Below are 15542 nucleotides of genomic sequence, written 5' to 3'. Positions count from 1 at the left end.
CCACCCTGAGCAGAGGTGCAGGAACCAGGGAGTAGAGGAGTTTGTCGCTCCCAGCCTCAGGCACCAGAGCCCATACCATATCTTTTGAATCCACCCCTCCCCAAACCTCAAGAGAACTCCTCCCAGACAAACCCAACAACACAGGGTTGGAGAGATTCAGGAGTTTCAGGGAACAGAAAGGAATGTGTTCCTTAAAGCTCTTTTTTAAAACTAGATAACCTACATCCAGTGAACTGCAGTCACAATTCCCTGTAGGGGGCTAGGAGACAGGGCAGGGGAAGGGGACACACCCCACCCCTCCAGAGACCACCAGGAAGCCAAAGCAAGCGAAAAACATGCCAACGTGCAAGCCAAGCACAAGCACAGGCCTGCTCTGGGAACAGGTGTGAAGGGGCAGTCCTTGGGCGCAGTTTACTAGGAAGTCTTCTCGGGGGAAGGTTCAAAGCAGAATTATAAAGGAGGTTAAAAACCAAAACAAAAAAAACTCGTTGGCAGGAAGGAAAGCAGAGGTGTTAGTAGTCTCTAAGTTCTGAAGTTTGCACAGGCTCTTGTGGGGCCGGGGTGTCCTAGGCATTCATATAGACATTGTCCATCAGAGTAAAGGTCACAGTGAAGGTCAATGGTTACAGGAGAGGGAATGAGGAGGAAGAGGGGTAAGACTCATCTATTTCCATTTACTTCACCAAAGTCAGCACTTAAGACAAACTAGCTTTGGAAACAATGGTCCAGGTGGGAGAATTAGAGAGAGAAAGGAGGGAAGGAAGGAAGTGGGCAACCTCAGACAAGAGGTGATGGCCGAGGGAAACAAGATCGGAAATGGGATGAATAGCAACACCTGGAATAGGCTCCCAGGAGAGGGTTTGGCCAGTAAAGGCATGACCCAGGAGGCAGGCAGCCTGGAGCAGCTTCCAGATGGAAAGCTCAATGGGCAAGGGCTGTGGTGACCGCATTCTCATGGATGGGCCAGTGAAAGCCCTTCCAGCCTTGACCCTTTACCAGCTTTTACTCCATGGAAAGCTCTGAAGGACTTACTCAGCATGGCTCAGAAAACAAGTATCCTTTCTTTTGGGAGAAAGATTATCATGCCATGAGTACAGAAAACAAAGACATTTTTTTCTTTCTTCCACAGACACATGCACCACCCCAGCTGGGACCTGGACACTTTGGCAACCAAGCGAGAAAACTCCTGCACTCCTCCTGGCCTGTATCAACAAAAGCTATGATTCACAGGTTCCCCGTGGAAACTGAGACTCTCAAACACTCTCTCGATAGAGGAGAGGCCCACTCCCTGGCCTCAGCCCCAATAAGGAAATAGTACATAGAACAGAGAACCACTGCTCCGAGTGCCAAGTTGCCGTTTCAGGCTGGGGAGAATCTGCCAAGCCACAGGCTGCACCTCTGAAAGGACCCCTGCGTGGAGAAACCACAGAATGTGGCTCTGCTTCTCTCTAGCTAGACAATGCTGATCTCTTTCATTTACCACATGGGGACTTGGCTTCTCATGCACAAAACACAAACAGAATACATTTCAGCTCCTCTCTCCCTCTCCCATCCTTTAAAGCCACTGCAAGAGGCAAGAAGTCAGCCAGACAAAAGAAGATCTAACAATTTCTGTCTGACTTCACCTCCACCCTCCATGGGGAGATGAGATGCAGAAGAAAGGGAACCAGGAGCTTTCTTATCAATTGAAATTTATGGAGGTTGGAGACACAGTCAACAAGACCAGCGGGGATGCTATAAACTGCCCCCTTATAACTGCTTTTGCAGTTACAAAACTGAATCACTTTGCTATACATCTGAAACACTGTAAATCAACTCTACTGCAATTTTTAAAGCATGTAAAAAAACTACTTTTACTGCATCCCAAAGGGTTTGAATCAGCTTATTTTCATTTTCATTCAACTCTAGGAATTTTTTGATTTCCTCTTTAATTTTTCCCATGATCCATTGATTGCTTTTTGTTTAGTAACATATTGTTTAGCCTCCACATGTTTATGCTCATAGCACTATTTCCAAATGCCAAGATATGAAAGCAATCTAAGTGTACATCAACAGATTAATGAATAAAGAAGATGTGGAAGATAAAGAATATATATACAATGGAATACTACTCAGCCATAAATAAGAACAAAATTCTGCCATTTGCAGCAGTATTTATGGACTTGGAGGACACTATGCTAAAGTGAAATAAGTCAGACAGAGAAAGACAAATACCATACAATACCACTTATATGTGGAATATAAAAAACTCAACAAACTAGTGGCTATAAAAAAAAAGAAAGAAAGACTCACATATACAGAAAACAAACCAGTGATCACCAGTGGGAAGGGGCAATATAGCTGTTGGGAAGTGGGAGGTACAAACTATTGAGTGTAAGATAGGCTGCAAGGATGTGTTGTACAATGTGAGGAATATAGCCAATATTTTGTCATAAGTGCAAATGCAAAGCAACCTTTTAAAACTGTATAAAAGTTTTCAATTTAAAAAAATGTTAAGACTAATGGGGGAAAATAAACAAGCCCTCTATTCAGTGTAGCCATGGGACTTTCTGATGAAGGATTAAAGGATCAGGATCCTTGGCTATCAACAGGAGGAGTGGCTGGTCAAGGAGACTTCTGGGATGCTGCTGCTGCTGCTGCTAAGTCACTTCAGCTGTGTCCGACTCTGTGCGACCCCATAGACGGCAGCCCACCAGGCTCCCCTGTCCCTGGGATTCTCCAGGCAAGAATACTGGAGTGGGTGGCCATTTCCTTCTCCAACGCATGAAAGTGAAAAGTGAAAGTGAAGTCGCTCAGTCGTGTCCAACTCTTCGCTACCCCCTGGACTGCAGCCTCCCAGGCTCCTCCGTCCATGGGATTTTCCAGGCAAAAGTACTGGAGTGGGGTGCCATTGCCTTCTCCACTTCAGGGATGAGGCGGCTTCAAACAGAGACAAGAGTCAGTGTTTTATGGAGCATCACCGTTTCATAAGTTCCTCAATGTGTCTCAATTTAGTCTTCCCAACAGGACCATAAGCCTGTTAATAAAGAAAAAAGAATGTGTATTGTGCTGCTTTCAAATACTGAGTACTTGTCTCAGGATGGGCACCTTGCTGGCATTTCCTTCGCAAACATGTGATTATATCAGGAGAGAAGACTGTTGAGTTGGCTTAGCATCTGCATGTCCTTGGCATTGCAAAATCCATTTTCCCATGATTAGTCATCACAAACCCCACTTTACAGACACTCAAATTGAGGCCCGGAGATGTTTCATGACTGGGCCCATGTCTCACCTTTAGGAAGTGGCAGGGCTGGGATTCAAACCCATCTTACTATTCTTGCAGCTTCTCTCCACATAGGCAGAGGACCTGACCTTAAGGGTCACGTTACACTGGAGTGGACAGGACATACGTGCTCACACGAACACACACTCACGCCCCAGAATGTCAGTGTGACCCGCACAATACAGATGGCAGCTCCAGAGTAAAGCAAAGGGGCCCTCAAAATGGGGTGGATTCCTGAGAAAGATGGGTGGAGAGCAGGATTTTCAAGATCTGGAGGGACAGCTTGGGCCAGGGTTGGGGTTGGGAGTCAGGGTTCTGAGAGTTAATAGCCGAGAAAGAGTTCAGGAGTAAGACGCACACCTAAGGGGTAAGAAGGAACAGGGAACAGTGAACCACCGTCACTGGGGCTGACACAAGATGTTTGCACAGGAGGGAGTTGGTCCCAGGCCCAAGAGAGCGGTTTGGAAATGAGGCAGTGTTTTCTGAGTCCATTTTAAAACGCATGATTAGGACATGACTGAAGGCAATTAATGTGCTTCTCATTCGTCTGCTGATCAAGTTGCAACTGGAAAGGAGTTTCCATGTGGGGGAGGGATGCCAGGGAACAAGCGCGTGGCTTTTACGCCTTTTTCGGAGGGGAGCCGAGTGTGGGCTCAGGGTTGGTGGATGCCGAGAAAATGCCATCAGAGGCCTGCAGGAGCGTGCCCCGCCCCCCTCCCAGAGCCCATAAAAGCCCAGGGGGCCGGGGCACCCCAGACGCCCTGTCTTCTCCATCCCCCTCCACACGTACCCACAGCAGGAGCGCTCCTCATCAGCCTCTCCCAGACACCATGTCCAGACAGTCCACTATCACCTTCCAGACCAGCAGCCGCAGGGGTTTCAGCACAGCCTCAGCCACCACCCCAGCCACCGGCCGCTCTCGCTTCAGCTCCGTGTCCGTGACCCACTCCCCCGTGGGCAGTGGAGGACTGGGAAGGATCAGCGGCTTCGGCAGCCGTAGCCTCTACAACCTGGGGGGAACCAAGCGGGTCTCCATCAGTGGGTGTGGCAGCAACTTCCGAAGTGGCTTTGGTGGCAGGGCGAGCAGCGGGTTTGGGGTAAGCAGTGGATTCGGCTATGGGGGTGGAATTGGAGGGGGCCACGGGGGCTGCGGCTTCTCCAACTGTCCCCCTGGAGGCATCCAAGAGGTCACCGTCAACCAGAGTCTCCTGACTCCCCTCAACCTGCAAATCGACCCCAACATCCAACGGGTGCGGAAAGAGGAGCGAGAGCAGATCAAGACCCTCAACAACAAGTTCGCCTCCTTCATTGACAAGGTGAGTTGGTAGCTGCATCTCGTCCATGGGGTTGGGTGCCAGGAGCTCTTGGGGAGGCCCCAGTCCAGAGAGCAGCCATGGCCCAACAGCTTCCCTGTGGGAAAGCACATTCACTCAGCAAGCATCCCTCAGGGGCAGAAGTATTTGCAGGTGGGGCCAGCTTGCCCCACAGGACTTGTGGGTATTTCCCTTCATTCTCCTTGGGAGCCATGCTGGCTGGTTCAGTCAACACAGAGGGAAATGTGAAGTTCTTAAGTTCCCTGAGAAAACCAACCTAACCCAGAGCAGGGCTGGTAGAGACACTCTAAGAATGGCGGCTCCCCATCAAGGAGCCACTACACTAGTTCTCTGGAGCCCCAGAGAATGTCAGGGTAACTTGATAGGCTTTTCCATTTCGACAGGGGTTGTCAGTTACATCATTGGCAGATGGGTATCAGGTGGAAAGTACTTTTCCTCTCTTCTATATTCATTGGGGTGGTGTCTGGCTCTGCCTCCCCAGTTTCTCCAGAATTTCTTCTCTTCTTCTCCCATCCAGGTGCGGTTCTTGGAGCAGCAGAACAAGGTCCTGGAGACCAAATGGAGCCTCCTGCAGGAGCAGGGTACCAGGACTGTGAGGCAGAGCCTGGAGCCCTTCTTCGAAGCCTACATCACCGACCTCCGGCGGCAGTTGGACAGCATCACCACCGAGCGAGGCAGGCTGGATGCTGAACTGAGAACCATGCAGGATGTCGTGGAGGATTTCAAAGTCAGGTGAGAGTGAGAGACCCTTCTGATCACATGCAGTCATCCCAAAACTCCTCTTGATGGGGGCCAGAGGAGAGCAAAGGAGCAGATGCCCATGTCAGAGAGGTTTGGACCTGTGGTCATCATCTCATGAGAAGAAGAGAGCAAGGTATGGAGTAACAAAGGGACTCTCATCTCATGCATCACTACCAACAAGAAGTCGACTCTTATATGTGTCCATGGCTGCAAAGGGACATCTGTGTCATCTAACAAAACATTATGGCTCTGAAAGCAATATACTATTTTACAGTCAGTTTATTATTTAACTACACTGGACATGGGCTCTATTATTGAGATGCCTGCATTGCCAAGGTGTACCCTAGAGTATGAACCAGGCAATCTGATCCTCCTGAGGGAGTCAATTTTGACTTGCCATCACCCGGGCTGCAATAGGTGAGGTATCCAACAGAAAAGATGGTCCTCGCCAACCCCTTAGGTGGCTCACCCTTGGCTTCTATTTTAAAGCAACACCTACTTACTAAAAAAAACACACTATTTAAATGGCTGCCCTGAGGTTCAGTGGAAATACATCGAAATCGACCGAAGCAGTGTCCTGAACAAAGTTTATCCCAGAGTTCCAGCAGGCACTTAAGACAGCAAAAAGTTTTTCAAGATTGAAATTGTGCATCTCTACGAGGATGGAGTTGCATAAATATGTTTTACTATCCCTGTCAGCTCCATGCCCACTTTCCAGTCTTACAAAAGCAAAAAAAGGAAAAAGAAACTGGCAGAAGAAATTATTCTCCTTTTATAGGGGGAGAAATAGAGGTTAAGTGAATCACCTGAAGTCACACAGAGGTCTCTTGCTACACAAGTAGTCCACCCCAGCCTGAGAAGAGTTCAATCAAACCCTCACTCACCACTCGCCCCCTCTCCTCTGTACTTACAGGTATGAGGATGAAATTAACAAGCGCACAGCTGCTGAGAATGAGTTTGTGGCCCTAAAGAAGGTGAGTGGAAATGTCTCTCAAAGGAGAAGATTCAAAACCGAATCTGGGAGTGTAGGGTGACAGACCCTTGGGCCACCCAAGAAAAGTGACTTCAGCCCTTGGAATATCTAGAGAGCTCAAACCTGCCAAAATTCTCCCTCCATGTTTATGGCTCCAATGACCTTGCTGGTTTTCTGTTAGCCCAGGAGACTCAAGCCACAGTTCCCAGCAATTATCCATCCCCAGCCCCAAACCCCAGATACAGAGTTTGCTAAAATCCAAACTAGAAGGGTCAGGGAGTCTACCCAGCTTCTTCTGGGCTTGTTGCCTGTGGCCAGGGCCTCAGAGGAGCATCTTGTACTGTCTTTTCAGGATGTGGATGCTGCCTACTTGAATAAGGTGGACCTGGAGGCCAAGGCCAACTCTCTGACCGATGAGATCAACTTCCTCCAGATGCTCTTTGAGGCAGTAAGATCATGCATGTGTGTTTGTCCCCCCCCCCCCCCCCATGTCTAAAGCCTGACAGAGAAGGATGTTGCAGAGTGTTATCCATATAGTGTCTCTCCCTGGGATGGAGGGTTGGAGAGGTCATGGAGATTGGGAAGAATTGCTTGAAACCCTGCCACACTTAACCCCACCCCAGCTCTGAGTCTTCTCCCGGCAATCCCATGGCTGAGCAAGGAGCAAGTGTTGATTCCTAAACTCGCATGTCACTGGGTAACATTCCCAAGGAATCAAGACCCATCTCTCTCTTCCCCGTCTCAGAGAAGTTCAGAAAGCAAGCTGCCCCTCAGCCCATTGGTCAGGGTGCTTCCTGGCCCCTGAAGATGCCTCTTTCTGGGCATCTCCACTCTGATGGCAGACACCTGGGCCTGTGGAAGGGGACAGAGAGGTAGAGAGCAATGAAGTCACACTGTGTGGCAGGGAGGGGTCCTAAAAATCACCCCATCCTGAAGAAACCTTTAATGCTGGCATATGAATCACATATGTCATATTCAACGTGATCTAATTTGGATTCAGAGAACACTTGTTCATCCTTCATATTCAGAGAAAAAGCACAGAGGGGAGCTTTGAGAATGGATACTGGGGATGCACTCCCATTCCACTGATCTATGACCCAGAAACTCCTCAGGGGTCGGCTGGCATAGCAAGAGCTGGGCACTCCCTGCTGGGGATGCCAAAGAAGGATTCCCGACTTAGATGGGTGGTCAATTGCATAATTTCGAGACTCCTTCTTTTTTTGCGGCGGTGACGCTGAGTTAACTGGCTCTGCAGGAATTGTGTCAGATGCAGACGCAGGTCAGTGACACGTCCGTGGTCCTGTCCATGGACAACAACCGCAGCCTGGACCTGGATAGCATCATTGCTGAGGTCAAAGCTCAGTACGAGGAGATCGCCAACCGCAGCCGGGCAGAGGCTGAGTCCTGGTACCAGACCAAGGTGAGCATGGGCACCTCCGTGATAGGCTGCGGGTCTAGCGTTCTCTGAAGCCTTAGATCATTGTTTAACTACTAGCCACAAGCCTCAGGAGTCATGTGAGCATTCCCATTTCTTTCAACTTGGCAGAAGTGTCTTGGAGGCTATGAAAACTTAGCTTGAAATGGATGTGGAAATCCCAATACACACATATGCTGATAAGCGGTCAGGCAATGCTGGATGCTCAGAAGGACAGCCACAGTACCCCCACCACTTACCAACTGACAGGGAGCTGGATGAGACTCAAACAACCAAGAAATGCTCATAAAACTGTTTCCAAAGGGCTTGTTTATTTACAGAACTCCTACTGTATGCCAAGCAGGATTACAAAGTTGTAAATGAACAAAATACAAAAGGAATCCAAGGTCTGGGGAGGGCATGAGATGAGTGAACAGTCATAGAAGGGGAAAAGCATTAATAAAAGACTTCCAAGAAGAGGTGGGCTTTAGTCTGTTTTGGAAGTGGTGGGGAACAAAAGATTGCCAAGGAGCAGGGAGGGCCTGAAAGGCTGAGCAAGCAGTCCTGGGGGGCTGGGGGGCAGAAATGAGCACTTTGCCGAACAAGAGAGCTTGCCCTGGGAAGAGGGAAGTTGGCATGACTGCAGAGAACTATTGTCCAAAGGTGCAGATGGACAGAAGGTTTGGGTTTGGAGGGGTGTAGCAGCCTGAATGGTCCAACCCATGAGATCAGTTATCGGCCAAATGCAGATGCTTTTCCAGGGCAGCTGCTCACCTACAAGCTGGCTCTCATCCCTTGCCTTGGTCTTTGCGCTGCCTTAGTCGCTGCCACTGCAAGTGGTAGAAAAGAAGCAGGTGTCAGGCGCCAGGGGTACAAGAGTGGAGGTAGCTCCTTGGTAGTGAGTGGAGGTGGGATGCACTTAACTCCAAGTCGGGTGGTTGCAATGTGTAGAGTTGGCGAAGACTGTTGTTGCCTTTAACCATGTGTGTCTAGAAATGAAGAAGCCGAACTATTCAGCACTTTCTAAATTGGACAGATCTTCACTCAGGCAGGGGCTCTTCTTCCATTGGGCAAGGTGTGAGTTTCCTCCAGTCTGCTGGAGGACACAGGGTACGTTTATTTCTCCTAAATGATGGTGTCCTAGACCCGCACCATTAGACAGAGAGCCACCTGAGATGGAGGATTCTGTTACAAAGTCTTCAGAACGGGGTCCTCTATAGCCTGAGCTCCTTCCAATGGTGTTTCTCTGCAGTGCCTTCATTTCCCCAGCACTGGCATCAGGAGGGCCACCAAACTTCATGGTCACAGTTGGTCTTTGACGTATGCCCCATAACCAAGAACTCCCCAAGGACAGTGCCAAATCATCTCTTACTCCTTATGCTCTGCATGCTCTGGGGACTTCATGTACAGGTTGTTTCCCTTGTCTGGAATATTCTCCCCTGAGCCGGTCAATCCTTCCCAGCCTTCAGTGCCCGGTGTCAATAACTCCATCTCTAGAGGGACATCCCTGTCCATTCCCTACCCCATCCCTCACTTCCATATCTAAGTCAGATTCCTTTATCACAGCCCCATAGGACTCAGTTTACTTCCTAAGGGACTCATCTCAATGTGAAGCTATAAATTCAATAATATGCAGGCTGGTAAGGAAAGGAGTAAACCATGAGCCTTACTGATAACTGCTGGTATCAAATGCCAGCCTGGTTCAATTATTTTCCATTTCAAAACAAAAAACAAAAAAACTGTAGACAGGAGTCTGATTGTTCTCTTCATGATATTCCCAGAGCCCAGGACATGCCTGGTGAGTAGATGTGGTCAAGTAACAAGCAAGGGGATGGGTGAATGATGAGTGCACGGATGGGCTTGCTCAGAGCACCGAGGGCCAGGCTGGGCATGCAGGTAGTGCCCAGGCCAGGGTTTGATGGGGTGACTGACTCTGCTCTGGTTCTGTCAGTATGAGGAGCTGCAGGTCACAGCCGGCCGGCACGGTGATGATCTCCGCAACACCAAACAAGAGATCTCCGAGACGAATCGTATGATCCAGAGGCTGAGAGCCGAGATAGACAATGTCAAGAAGCAGGTACATTCTGGCAGGACCCAGAGCTCCCCACACACTATGTCTTCCGGGTCATTCTGCCTCACTTACAGGACTCCTACCCAAGAAGCACCAGATTTCCAGGGGTTATCAGTAAGGTTCATGGCTTCCTCCTTTCCTTACAGTGTGCCAGCCTGCAAACAGCCATCGCCGATGCAGAACAGCACGGGGAGTTGGCCCTCAAGGATGCACGGGCCAAGCTGGTGGACCTGGAGGAGGCCCTGCAAAAGTCCAAGCAGGACATGGCTTGGCTGCTGCGCAAGTACCAAGAGCTCATGAACATCAAACTGGCCCTGGATGTGGAGATTGCCACCTACAGGAAGCTGCTAGAGGGCGAGGAGTGCAGGTGAGGGCAGATCACCCATCCCAGCAGCCTGGGCATTCCTAGGGGCTCAGGTTGGACATGACTGAAGGGACTTAGCATGCATGCATGCACGCAGGTTGATACAGGCCCTTCCTTGCCTGGAAAAGGGAGCAAAATGTTGGTAGAACTGGACTCTGACAAAGAATACAGGTGCAGTTTCTTTCCAGGGAAATCATAATCAGCAATCCCAAATTTGAGGTGCAACTGCTTTTAGCACCCTATAGAAATCTAGAAGCTGATTGGATCTAGGTAAAATCAAATCAAAGGAGAAATTTGGTCACACAATGGATCTGGATATGTAGTATGAATGACTCTGAATTGAGAATAAATTGTCCTAGGATTTGGGCCAACAGGTCTACCACTAACTAGCTACATGCTGCTGCTGCTGCTAAGTTGCTTCAGTCGTGTCCAACTCTGTGTGACCCCATAGACAGCAGCCCACCAGGCTCTGCAGTCCCTGGGATTCTCCAGGCAAGAGTACTGGAGTGGCTTGCCATTGCCTTCTCCGAACTAGCTACATAAGCTTAGGTAATTCAGCATCTTCCTCCCACCAATGCTCCCCACCCCTGCTTTCTATGTCTTTAGTGATGGAATAAAGAGGCCAGGTCACATGATCCCCAAAGCCCAGTGGGGGCTTTGTACTCCAGTACCACTTGTGTGACCAGCTGTGTGATTTCTCCAGTCCTCATCTGTAAAATGGGACAACCAGAGTTTCTATCTTCTATGTTATTAAGAGGGCTAAAGTGAGAGACTACCAGTGAAGTTCTCAGAACAATGGATGGGACACGGCAAATGATTAGCTCCCCCTGATTTTAATGGCCAAAGATGTGGGCTTTGGAGTCAAATTAATTTGACCTCAAATCCAGCTTTGTGATCATGAGCAAGTTAGTTAACCTCTCTGATCTTCAATTTCCCCATCTGTAAAACCAAGATTGTAATACCTACTTAGGGGTTGTTGAGAGAATTAAGTGGCATAATGTGGGTAATAGGTAGGTAGCCCTTTTCAAGGGCTAGGTCTGCATTTATAATGAATGCCACTTCTGTCCTCAAAATGCTAAAGCAAAACTACTCTAGTTGTTACAACAAGGCTAGGCCGATGATTGCTATTGTTACATTTATGACTCAGACTCCTCTCCACACCTGTAATAACCTCGGTACCTGACAATAGGCCATTGTTGAAAGAGCGATCTTCTTGTTCTATGACAGCCCTGCCTTTCCAGCTGACTCTAACATATGATTCGCTTTAATTTTAACTTTCTTAAGGTGTTTATCTCATTTACACCAAAAATTCTGAGATTACAGATTTGACTACTATGAACCCCAACTCTGCATTATTTCATTCATTAGATTATTATTATTATTTTTAATACTACTGGTATTTAAATAATTTCAACCTCCATTACTTCTGCAATAAAAATAATTGAAGGCTTTCTCAGTGAATTTAAAACAATTGCACAAATGTCATTTCAAATGACCACAAGCCGCTGGACACCACAGTAACCTTCCTTCTCCCCCTTCCTCCCCTCAGGCTGAGTGGAGAGGGCGTTTCTCCAGTTAATATCTGTGAGTATGACATCCTTTCGTGTCATCTGGAATGTATGTAGCTGGGGACTGGGGAGATGGTGGGCATGCCAGAGGGTGCCAGGGATGTATGGGGCATTGGAGGGGATCCCACCTATGGGAGGCTCATTTTGAGAAGGTTTGAGATTCTGAGTTTCTATTAGGAGAGACCTTACAGTCACCGACTTTACCTCTTTGCAAGTGAGAGGGCACCACGAGGGGAGTAACGGGAAGTTTGCGCTCATCCTTCTACATGGGTTGCAGGATCCTCAGGCCACACCTTCCCCTGCCCAGACTGGATCACACTAGAGAGATACTGTCTGCTCTCAAGCATTAGAGAGAGCCTTCGTGCTGGGCACTAGGGCATTGCCAGTTAGGCAGCCTCTTCCAGAACAGTCTGGGAGAAGCCCCACTGCTCGGCTTAACACTATGGAGTGTAACACAGAAAGCTACCAAGGGGTTTCAAGGCAGTGAGAGTTCTAAGAGGCCTGGCAGTTGGGTGCCACTTCCCAGAAGCAGGAGAGGCATTCATTAGCAAGCTTGCACAGCCCGCACTGGTAAGCACAGAAGTCACCGTTTACAGAGCTCAGTGCTGGCATCGAGTGGCCAAGAGACGATTCTTACAACTTACACTCTGCAAGTGAGTTCAGTTTTCTTGACGTGAGAGTCACCTTAGCGATTGATGATATTAACCAATGACTCAATAAGGCAGATCCCTCTGAACCACCCAGAGGTCCTCCTTCCCTAAGGTCCTTGTCCAGCGGCTCCAGAGACCCTCAAAGCTAATTTGGGGACTGGCTGGCATGACCTCTAAAGTTTCCTTTCTTGAAAGCACCTAAAGTCTGTGCTTATTTCCTAAGGTTGCCATAACATAGTACCACAGACTGGGTGGTGAGAAACAATAGAAATATGCTGTCTCGTGGTTCTGGAGGCTAGAGATTATAAACAGAGGTGTCAGCAGGGCCATGTGTCCCTAAATCTATAGGGAGGACCCTCCTTGCCTCTTCCTGGCTTCTGATGGTAGCTGTCCAGCCTTGGTGTTCCTTGCCTCACTCCAGCCTCTGTCTCTATGATCATGTGGCCATTTCCCTGTGTGTCTGTCTTCACTTGGACATCTTGCCTCGTCTTAAAAGAACACTAATCATAATGGACCAGGGCCCACCTTAATGATTTTATCTTAACCTGATTACAACTACAAGGTCCTATTTCCAAGTAAAGACACTTTACAGGTATTCAACACATTTTGGGGAGCATACAGTTCATCCAATAACAGAGTCTATATTTTATTTCAGCTTTCCTTCAGAAGGGCCCGAAGTAAGGTACTAGATGTTTAAGATGATGGGTGGTTTGAAAGTTAGGGTGAGAGCAGTTCGGGAGGAGAAAAGGGACAGAGTTAGCCAGCCAGGGGGTCATCTGTCACTTGGTCTATTGAGAATATTCCAGCCCTGCCTTGGGATTCAGAGAGCGTGGACTGGAGGACTCAAAGGGAAATGTACCCACAACCAGCTGTGAGCTTCCAGAAGGAAGGGAGACACCAAGGCCAGGGGGAGGTGGCAACAGAACAGCAGGGGAATCAAAGGGAAGGCAGGCGGGTACAAGAGCTTCCCAGAGGACGGGCATCCCGATAAGTTCTGGAAGGAGAAGAGAGGCACCAAGTAGCAGGGGAGAGGCAGGAAGCCATTCAGACTGGGAGGACACCTGGTGCTGTGGTGCAGATGAAACTAGACTGGGACACGGGACAGTGAGCTCACGAAGCGGGCAGGAAACTGGAAAGAGGCAAACCACCCGTCCCCACCCCGTGGATTTCGGGGAGCTGTCCATGATGCCCCAGGTGTCTTCTCTCCTGCCCTTGGTTCTGACCACATCTCCTCTCTTCCGGCAGCTGTGGTCACCTCCACCGTCTCCAGTGGCTACGGAGGTGGCAGCAGTATTGGCAGTGGAAGCCTGGGCCTCAGTGGGGGCAGCGGCTGCTCCTTCACGACCAGCGGTGGGCACAGCCTGGGCGGCTCCAGCTTCAGCAACTGCAGCCCCCGGGGCCTCGGGGGCAGTGGCTCCAGCATCAAGTTTGTCTCCACCACGTCCTCCAGCCGGAAGAGCTATAAGCACTAAACGCAGTCACCCTGCTCCCTCACCCCTACCCTGAAGCCAGCTCCGCCTGCTCACCTGGCCTGTCTGCACTTGTCCCTGCTCACCTAGGTGCTTTTCCTTGTCTCCCCTCCTCGAGGTCCACCTGTGCTGCCAGGAAGCCTGGCATCCTGTCTAAATCCCATTCCCCAGCCTAAGCCAGCCTCTGCCCTCCCTCAGTCCCCAGACTGTTCCTAGAACCCACTCTGTGCCAAACCCGCTCTCTTTCAAAATTCACTGTCAGATTGTCTTTCAGAGACTCCCCATCAGCTCTGCCTCCCTCCTCCCTTCCTCCAGATGCAGTCTGTATCTCTCAGGCCATCTCAGTGTCAGCCCACCTGTCTCACGACGCTTATGAGCTGCCTGCTGGATGAGAGTGAAGCCTCTCTCTCTTTCCTCCCAGGATCGTGTCTATTAAATGCATGTATAATGTGTCTGGTGTCCAGCCCTCTATTTGGAATGGTGATAGAGCACAGAGTGATCCTTCTCCCCATCCAAACCTCCTCTCAGCATGGGGTCCTGGCACAGGGAGGGCTCAGCGCATCTGACCTCCTTCCCTTTCCCGCAGAGCTAAGAAGACTGGGCTGAGAAGATGGGAGGGGCAGAAGGGCCAAGCACTGGCCAGATTCCCTCCCTCCCTCCTTCTGCCCACCTACCCCCTCCTCCCGTCAGGATGCCTTCTTTGAGAAGCTCAAGCCCCTGGGCGGAAGCTCTGCTCAGACTCCCCACTCTGTATGTCATGCAGGGCAATGCCCTCCCCTCCCCAAACCAGACTGAGTTCCGAGGACACTGACGTAGGGTGGGCAGCCCAGCCCTCTGCCAGCAAAGGGCTGATTGTTTCCTGACAGCTTCCAACTTGCAGATGTGAGCAGGAAAATAACAGGCCAGGAGAGGAGTTAGAAGTCAGCCCTGGGGGCAATGCTTTCTCCCAACAGAAGGGCCATTTAGGCCCATAATTGCAGGCAGCTCCCACATTCCTGAGTGTACAGCCTCTGGACACCTCCCATCAGACCTCAGCCCCTGGCATCACTCAGAGTTGAGGCAGCCTGAGTGGGCTTGGAGGGATGGGGTCAGTGCTCAGGACCACATTGGGTGGGCTCTGGGAACCAGGGATCTCAAACACAGCTGTCCAGGGTGAAAGAGCAAGAAGTTAAATGGAAGGGAAGGAAGGGGCCATGAACTAGGATGAGAAAAGATGAATGTAAAACCAGGGGCTAAAATTTGGAAGGTTTGGAGGGAGAGGATGGAAGGAAGGAGAGAAATGACACTGAGAATATGTCCCTGGTCCTCGGGGTGACCACGGGATGAGATGCTGGGATGAGGGGTAGAGGGCACAGGAATTCGGAGTGAAATCCTGAATTTGCTCCTTCCCTCAAACAAGCCACCTCGCCATCGGTATGAGGAATAGTGATGCAGAGCTGGTGACCTGCAGTCAGACTGCTGGGTCCTAAGTCTCTGAACTACTCTACACCTCAATTGCTTCATGTGCAAAACAAGAATAATATGAGTTACCCCTTCCTTCTGTGTGAAGTTCAAATGAGAAACAGGTGTAAAGCACTACTTATAATTGCTGCTCCATAAATATTGGCAATTATTATTCTTGTTGTCCAACCTCACAATGAGAATCAAATAACAATGCTTATAACTGACCTGCATATGGTCTGGCACAGATGAAATC

The 15542-nt window shown here is 49.6% G+C and overlaps 1 protein-coding gene across 1 annotated transcript; it reads left to right on the top strand.

The window, feature by feature from the left end:
* Positions 1-3825: 3825 nt before the first annotated feature.
* On the top strand, positions 3826-14298 carry LOC102416114 (keratin, type II cytoskeletal 75). The gene is made up of 9 exons (XM_025284230.3): positions 3826-4578; positions 5114-5328; positions 6251-6311; positions 6663-6758; positions 7566-7730; positions 9676-9801; positions 9942-10162; positions 11709-11743; positions 13623-14298. Exons 1-9 carry the CDS (start codon positions 3844-3846, stop codon positions 13847-13849), a joined length of 1881 nt encoding a protein of 626 aa, XP_025140015.3. The 5' UTR covers positions 3826-3843; the 3' UTR covers positions 13850-14298.
* The last annotated feature ends 1244 nt before the right edge of the window (positions 14299-15542 follow it).

Source organism: Bubalus bubalis, chromosome 4 (assembly GCF_019923935.1).
Source record: "Bubalus bubalis isolate 160015118507 breed Murrah chromosome 4, NDDB_SH_1, whole genome shotgun sequence".
Classification (NCBI taxonomy): Eukaryota; Metazoa; Chordata; class Mammalia; order Artiodactyla; family Bovidae; genus Bubalus; species Bubalus bubalis.
Note: the sequence above shows the minus strand (reverse complement) of the source record. Positions and strands in the feature narration are given on the sequence as shown.